Source organism: Monodon monoceros, unplaced genomic scaffold (genome assembly GCF_005190385.1).
Source record: "Monodon monoceros isolate NGI ecotype Baffin Bay Population unplaced genomic scaffold, NGI_Narwhal_1 Super_Scaffold_16, whole genome shotgun sequence".
NCBI lineage: Eukaryota > Metazoa > Chordata > Mammalia > Artiodactyla > Monodontidae > Monodon > Monodon monoceros.
The window spans coordinates 38,951,152-38,960,069 of NW_021703772.1; the positions used below are offsets into that span (position 1 = coordinate 38,951,152).

Consider the following 8,918-nt stretch of genomic DNA (forward strand, 5'->3'; position numbering starts at 1 on the left):
AGTAGTAGTTCAGTAAGTGTTCGATGGATGACTCAATAAAATGTTTAATAGCTAAACTATAATTTCCACTTAATTTACCTCTGATCTGAGATTAGTATTCTTTTATTGTTTTGTATTACTTATCATTGTTTTGTTGTGCTTTGTTAGCCACAGAATATATTACTGAGCAGCATATACCCTCTTGGGGACATAAAAATTGTAGATTTTGGAATGTCTCGAAAAATAGGGAATGCATGTGAACTTCGGGAAATCATGGGAACACCAGAATACTTGGGTAAGAATTTCCTTTTACTTTCTATACCATCTTGAAATGTATTAACTAAATGATATCTGTATAGAACTATATTTAGGGCATATAATTCCAGGATATATTTGGCTCAAATATTTTAGTGCATTGAAATTTGCTTATGACACATTTAAATGAACTGTAGCGAATTGAGACATTCACAACAATTTACAGGACAGTGGACATATAAGTTAAAAGTTTAATGTTTGTGTGTAAAAGCTTTGTACATAGAGAAAAATAGGTAAAAGGGAAGTTAGGGAGCAGGAAAAAATGGAAAAAGAGGAAAACAGAAGCAAATGTTACTGCGTTTGAAGCCTGTTTCATAGGGGTGTCAAAAAGAACCTATAATTAGATAATCTAGGAATGCTGTACTAAATCAACAAATAAGATCATGCAGATGAAAGATTTTTTAACTTGTATGAAGCAGTACATAAAGTATTTTAATTTATAGTAACAGGTTTTTTACATTTTTTTGTTGTTGCTCATATTGATAGTCCCATGCAGGCACTGAAAAGATACAAGTAAACAGAACAAGTGCTACTCAGCTAGGCAGCTGACTTTCCCAAAATGAAAAGCAAAGCAAATTACTAACTTCTGAATGCTAATAGAGGCTACCATGTCCTAGAATAATGATTGTAATTGAAGATAAAACAGCTCACAGAAGTATGTGAAAAGGTGGTAGGTGGTGCAATGGAGGCTGACAACATATGTGACTCAAAGGCTTTAACAAAATTGTTAAGCTTTAAGAAACAATCTCTCTTTGGAAAAATTATGAAACTATACTGTGAAACAAAAAAGTTATTCAATCATGGATCCTAGTTTGGACTCTACTAATTTGAAATTTATGGTAATGTTTAGAAAGTATAGACAATTTATGTTGCACCTTTTAAAAAATGTTTTTGGCGGGGGAGGAGACAGTGGAAAATTAATTGCTTAGGAAACTAGGTTTTCTATAGTTTAAGGGGATATTTAATCTACTTGAAAATCTAAAGCACTTCCATGAAGCTTAATTTGCTCATAGTGTCATTGTAAATGCATATGATTCTATTTACCCTGGGAAGAAAAACTTAAATCAGTCTAATAAAATAACTCAAACTAATTCCTAACAGAGTGATAAAACTTAAACTGTAAAAAGATTCTAACTTCTAACATTTTACTTCTTCATAATTGTTTCTCCTGAGATTAATCTCAATGGTTAAAAAAAATACTACATAGCTACTGGTTACTTCAAGAATATAATTGGTGCTTTTGAACCATCTGGTTCTATTAATTTTCTCAACATTAGATATGTTTAAATGTCTAATCACAGGATAATTAATACTATGCTAAATTTCTACTGATCATATTGGTAGTTCTTTAAAATTAAATCCAGTTTAATATAAAGTAATTTTCACATTTTTAAATTTGTCAGTATTGAATTTTATTTTCTCTTTCAGCTCCAGAAATCCTGAACTATGATCCTATTACCACAGCAACAGACATGTGGTAAGATTTTGTTAATCACTTGAATGCCTTTATTAAAAGCTGGTTATCATATATTCTAGGGTTCTTTGGTTCCAGAAGTAAATAATAAAGCTTTCTTTAAAAGATTTTATTCAAGTATCATTATTATGCCACAGGAAAACATTTACCTGTTCATTCTTTTTAATAACACTCTGGCTGTGAGCCAAAGGTGCAGGAATAAATAGGAAAATCCCTTTCCTGGAGGAAGACCCCTTCTGGTAAAAGAACAAAATAGCCACAGTACTGTGTTATGTGTTCTATAAAAAAAATAAAATGCTATTTAATAAGCATGGGGAATTAGCAGACAAGCACCAGTTGGGAGGCATCTGGTCTAGGTCTAGGAGAACTAGGGAAGGTATTTGCTCAGCAGAAAAATGAGGTCAGAGCCATGCAAAAGTTTAGTTTTATGAGAGTATATTTCTCAGGTATTGTGAGTTTGTGTGGCTGACACAGAGAGAATGTCACAGAGTAGAACTGGCATTGATACTGGAACTTCAGTTGGGACCACAGTGGAAGACTGACTCCGTAAGGCCAAGTAGAAGAGTTTAGACTTATTCCCTGTGTTCTATGTTTGGGACTGTAATGGATTTGCCAAGAAAAAAGGGTCCTGTAGCTAAATAATTGGGTGAAATAGGTACTATATGTATTGTCTTTTTCTGGTTCCTGAACACAGGAGCTGTCATTAACATATTTACGGTTCTAAACGTTTTGCAATGAAAAAAAAAATCTGCTGCCCAATATTGTGCTTTATCAAACCTGCAGATTCTGTTTGCATGGTATCCTGTTTATGTCTCACAGACCATTACTGTGTCATTGGACACCATTTGGGAAATGCTGCTCAGGGCAGCTTTGTGTACTTGATAACATAGGTATCTGTGTGAAGGGCAGACTGTAGATATAATGATATATGTTTAATACATCATATTTATAATTATATAACACACATGTGCATTTCTGTGAGGCAAACTTTGAGATAACATAATTATTTCAGTTTTAGTAGTATACCATAGGAACTTTGAAAAGCAATTTAAAATCTGTAGTTTAACTGTACAAGTTTTGAGGACAGGGATATGTTGAGAATCAATTTGACTTTGTATAGGTGTTTTAAGATTAGCACACATTTTAAGTTCCCATCTTCTCCCTTATTTGTTTTTTCAGGAACGTTGGTATAATAACATATATGTTGTTAACTCATACATCCCCATTTGTGGGAGAAGATAATCAAGAAACATACCTCAATATTTCCCAAGTTAATGTAGATTATTCAGAAGAAACTTTTTCATCAGTTTCACAGCTGGCCACAGACTTCATCCAGAGCCTTTTAGTAAAAAATCCAGAGTAAGTAATAACAATTTGTTTAAATACTATTATAATATGAATTATATATGACTATTAAGAAAGATATACTCTAAAACAGTATAAAATTATTAGATCTATGCTCTCAAGTTTCAGGTAAAATGGGGAGAGAGGTAGTATGAGAGATCATTAAATAATAATCCATAAGTTCAAACATAGACAATACAAAATATGTAACAGGAAGTCTTGAACTGAAGAGAAGATTTGGGTTATTTCTCTCTCAACCTGCTACTAATCCCTGAAATTCCCTAAAATAATTAGAAGTATAAGGTTTACAATACACATGGCTGCTTAAGATAAGACTTTGTTATGAATGATTTATAGTTAAATAACTACAGTTGTATAACAAGTCCAAATTACTGATTGTCAAATTTCTAAGCAGCAGATGCTCTTTGACCGCCTACTAAAGAAGGGACATGAAACTATGTCTTAAGACTCTTACCTCATTCATTGGCAACTTCAAAGCAGGAAAAGAAAAAGCTGACCTCCCTTTTCTTTACCTGGATCAGCCCTATTTACTTTATTTATTTATTTGAATTTTATTGCATTTATTTTTTTATACAGCAGGTTCTTATTAGTTATCCATTTTATACATATTAGTGTATATATGTCAATCCCAATCTCCTATTTACTTTAAAACGGCCTGGCTGTACATAATGCAGAAGCTGTGATATAGTGCCTTGGGCTGGGATCCTGGTTGTGTTGCTTGTCAGGTCTTTTATCTCCTACAATTACTTAATCTCCTGGAGGACTCAGTTTCCTTATCTGTTTAAGAAAAAAACCCTCAGAGGTTTGTTAATTATTTTATTGGCTTAACGCAAGTCTGAACAAACTTTCACTGGCTCTATTTTGAACATGAATGGTTATTTATTAGAAATAGCAGTAATACTATTTGTTTCTGGTTATAAACAGTATTTATTTTCCTAAATATTTTTTCATCTAGATTCTAAAATTTCTATAATAAGCACCTTAATTTTTATTATCAGGAAAAAATGAACAATAAAATCAAAGACTAAGGAAACCTATGTTCTGATAGTAATGGTGGGTGTGTTAAGGTTGGAGTTGAGTATAAATAGGTGTTTTCCTTCCTTTTGAAATATTGTGATATTTGACCAATTGCTTTCACAAGCAAAAATAAAATTTAAAAACTAAAAATGTTGGATAAACATCATTGAAGAATAGCCTTGGTTTTCAAGATTTAACAGTTAACTGCTTTTTAAGAACACAAAATAATAATAAAGATTATAAAGTACATATATTTTCCTTCAAAGGGTTTGTAAACCCAGGAGTCTTTATAATTTTACTAATCTTTATTTGTGAGCCTAAAATATGTTTCCAGTTTTATGACTAGATAGTCTCATCCGTAAGCTCCATGATAAATTGAATTTTCAGCACATGTCAGAATTAAACTCTAGGTACTCCACTTTTCCTATTATTATTCCCTTCTGTACTATGAGTATGTGTTATTTTCATAATAAATAAAAAATAAGTCTATAATATATTGAACTGCAGACATTTCCAACCTGAGTTTTGGTTCTCAATTTTCCCTTGGTGTTTTCATTCAAAGGAAAAGACCAACAGCCGAAATCTGCCTTTCTCATTCTTGGCTCCAGCAGTGGGACTTTGGAAACTTGTTTCACCCTGAAGAAACTTCCAGTTCCTCTCAAAGTCAGGATCATACAATAAGGTCCTCTGAAGACAAGACTTCTAAACCCTCTTGTAATGGAACCTGCAGTGACCGAGAAGACAAAGAGAATATCCCGGAGGATAGCAGCATGGTGTCCAAAAGGTTCCGCTTTGATGACTCATTGCCCAATCCCCATGAACTTGTTTCAGATTTGCTCTGTTAGCACTTTTCTCTTTGACTCATTTGAACTGAATGTCAGATTTGAAATCCACTTCAGTGTGAGATTGTGGTTTATAGCTTCATATATGGCATGTTTATAGCTTCATATATGGCATGTTTATATTGTAAATGCACTTTAGCATAGAAGAATTTAGGGAAGTGTTTTAATGCTAAATAACTAGTTACTAGCATAATTTCATTTCCTGTACTGAGATATCAGCTCTCAAAGAAAATATTTAAATATGTGACAAAAATTAAAATTGTACATGTGAGTTTACATGTTAATGAAAGAATTCAAGTTCAGATGGATTTATTAAAATGTTTTACATATCAGGAAAAGTAACTTGGGTTATATTATGGTTGATGTAAACAGAACAAAATGAAGACATTTGAATTTAATAGATTCTCCAAGGTAAGTTCTATACCATGCCTCTATTGACAAAATTTTGTTTAGGATAACAGTGTCAAGTTTAAATAAGAATATACACTATTTTATAGATGCTCAAGAGATACTTTACACTTGAAAATGTTTTTCAATCATGGATATTTTGAAACTGCATAAGATTTCCATTACATATGGTCTGCTATATGAGACAGGTCCTTTAACCAGAGCAGAGAGGGGGTTAGAAACTAGATTAGGGATATTCTATACAAGTTGAAGCAGAGGAAAGAGCAGCATGGCATCATTTTTAACTCAAATGTCTTTTGCCCATTCTCAACATACGTCAGATTTAACAAGGTGTAAAAGATGGAGAATACAGGGTACAGAGGTGTAGAGGATTTTCGTCCTCCAGAATCTCTAGAGTAGAAGATGCTTAGGTAAAACTGAGTATGCTCTGTTTTCAGTCAACCAAACATATTTATTAATTGAATGTAGAAGAAAGTGCTGACAGACTTATGCAACTTACAGAATTTTAGTATCTTCTAAGTCTTAGAATAGAAGCCAATTATTCAGAGTTCTAAAAGTATGCATAAAAAATATCATGGCACCAGTAGTACTATTAACACAGTGCCAGAGTCAGCAGTAGCAAGGTGGATATGCTCATAAAGCAGGATGACATCAAGCTCTTCTATAGTTCTTGTGTAAAATTCCTGGTGAGTGAGGAGGCTTAGCAGGAGATCTGCAGAGTGGCATTTAATGGTCTTTTGCTGGGGCCAGTGCAAGTCATAGTCCAGGGACAGCAGAATGTTTGATGGGTGGCCGGTGACTATGTTTGGTCCTAATTGGTGGGGGGCGGGGAAGATTTACTCCTTTTTGAGTAATCTTTGATGACTTTCCACCTGGAGACTATTAAAAACTCTGTTATGTTACCATGTTAAGATAACTGTAAATTCATGACCATGTTACTGTATCAAAAGAAATTAGGTTTTGTCAAAAGAAATCCTTTGGTTTTTTCCGTTTGAATTATATATTACTGTAAAAGCTTTGACTTCTTGAAACTTGGTAACACTCCAAATAACTGAAAACTGTTTTTAATAACCGTCAGATCACTTTACTTGGGTAAATGAATTCTCAGCATCCTCAGCATTTCTTAAAGGAAAAGTTATTTCTGTTCGTGTGTGTGTGTGTGTGTGTGTGTGTGTGCACATGTGTATATGTATTTGTATAGGTGTATGTATATATGTATAGATAGATGAAATATAGTCCTTAGACAACTTTCTCTTAGAGATTCTTCCTTCTGGTATATTGTACTCAACTCAGGTGCCAAAGGAGCTCATCTTAAGACATGTAAATATACATTTAACTTCTTTAAGAAGTAGTTTATCGGTTCAATAAACTAATCATTGCGGAAGCTAAATTGGGCTTTCGTGTATCTAAAACTGATGAGTTTTTTCTAAATTGTTGTTGCCCATTTATTTGCCTTCAGTATTAAGCTAATGCAGGTAAAGCTTAGTAAGAAAGTCATTGGAGAAAGAGGAAATTATTATTCTGACAAAAGACCATATTATATTTTTAACTTTACAGAGGAATTATGCCATACTAAAAAGCAAAAATCAAGAAATGTTCAAATTTTGAATTATAAACTGTTTCTTAAAAAAATATTTTATACGAGTTTTCTTTTATTCTGAGAAATTTTTAAATAGTTTATCTCCTTCCCCTTAGTTAATAGAATACACAGGGTTGTAAATTTCCATACTTTTTTTCCTACCAATTTTTATTGTAAAAAAGCAACTAGTAGGTTATGCAAACAGTATAAAAATTCAGTTTTTTCATAAAGGTGAATTTAACTATTTTCTCTGATTGAAATATGAAAATAAACCAATTTTTAGAGAGAACTTATTAACAAATAACTCAATTCTTATTTTTTTCCTCCCAAGATTGAAAACAAGAGGTGAATAGATGTCAGTAACACATCTGAAGATTAATGTTAAATTGTGGTGAGCTTATAAAGTTTAATTTGCTTTTCAGATAGGAGCCCTGGATAGATGGGATTAAAAAGATGAGGTATAGGTGACAATCATAAGTCTCATTTTAACTTTTTTCCCCCACAGTAAAGTTAACCTAACTCTAAGCAGTAAAATTATAATGACACTTTAAAGAAGTAAGCAGTACCTGTTCTCCAGTCAGTAATGAGATGAGGCACCTGTACCAGAATATAAATCAACACATTGCTTCCTTTATCAAGAAAGTCTTGTTATAAAAAAATGTCGGCCAATTAGTAACAAAATAGATTTTCATTCTGGCACAAGTTCTTTCTTTCATTTTGGATGAGTCACGAATCGTTCATAGACCATATTTTGAATAGCCTTGCTTTAAGCAACATTTATATAACTGTTGGTATTTTATAACTGTTTACATTTCCTCTGTTTATTTTTGAATTTTCCGTTTGATATCTGACTTGGAAACTTGTCCTTATTCATTGTTGTGTAAACAAATGTACTTTAATTTCATATTGTATTAAAATTAAGTTATCTGACTTCCAACTTGGGGAATTATTATCAGTTTGTAGTTTTATAAAAGTTTAAAGAACTTTAAACTCAAGTATAAATTTCACACAAATTACAACTGCTGTCCATCTTAACTTTTATTCAATAATCATGTTGCTTAAGGCATATTGACCTACATTGTTATGAATACTCTAGTAAAAAAACAAATTACATCTACTTAATTATCCTTTTGGTTAAGGATTAAAAAGCACTTTTTAAAATTTGTGGTTGTCTTTGTTTTAAAGTATTTCTAAATTTGTTACCTCCTTGCCTGGAGGCTCTCTAGCCTTTGACACACGTCATCTTTGAACTCCCTTTCCAATACAGGTATGTTTATTAGATCCTTTCTGCTGGAAAAAACACAAATTTGGAAACAGGAAGGTCTGTTCACTTCGTGTAAGTAATAATAGATACTTTTAGAAAATGTCAATGCATGGCAGTGCACTGTGTGCTGCATAAAGATGAATAAAATCACCATGTAAAAAGCATGAAGTGTGATGAGAGAGAAATGGTGTGCAAACTTGACAATTGAATTTGTAGGAAGGAGACATTGATAAAAAGTTGGAACTTCTCAATTGTGAGTGCTTTTCTTTCAGGTTCCATATCTTATTTTTCTGGCACATAGATACTCCCCAATTTTTTTTTTCTTTTTTTTTGAATTTTATTTTATTTATCTTTTTATACAGCAGGGTCTTTATTAGTCGTCAGTTTTATACATATCAGTGTATACATGTCAATCCCAATCTTCCAATTCATCACACCACCATCCCCACCCCTGCCGCGGCTTTCCCCCTGCCTTGGTTTCCATACATTTGTTCTCTGCACCTGTGTCTCAATTTCTGCCTTGCAAACTGGTTCATCTGTACCGTTTTTCTAGGTTCCACATATATGCGTTAATATACAATATTTGTTTTTCTCTTTCTGACTTACTTCATTCTGTAGGACAGTCTCTAGATCCATCCACGTCTCTACAAATGACCCAATTTCCTTCCTTTTTAT

General features: G+C 32.7%; 1 protein-coding gene across 1 annotated transcript in view; it reads left to right on the forward strand.

The window, feature by feature from the left end:
- STK17B (serine/threonine kinase 17b) overlaps positions 1 to 8,407 on the forward strand; it is a 32,359-nt gene extending 23,952 nt beyond the window's left edge. Inside the window, exons 5-8 of the mRNA XM_029225233.1 lie at positions 148 to 274; positions 1,723 to 1,771; positions 2,948 to 3,127; positions 4,713 to 8,407. Coding sequence (XP_029081066.1) covers positions 148 to 274; positions 1,723 to 1,771; positions 2,948 to 3,127; positions 4,713 to 4,995 — 639 coding nt within the window. The 3' untranslated portion in view covers positions 4,996 to 8,407. The remainder of the gene's footprint in view (positions 1 to 147; positions 275 to 1,722; positions 1,772 to 2,947; positions 3,128 to 4,712) is intronic.
- The last annotated feature ends 511 nt before the right edge of the window (positions 8,408 to 8,918 follow it).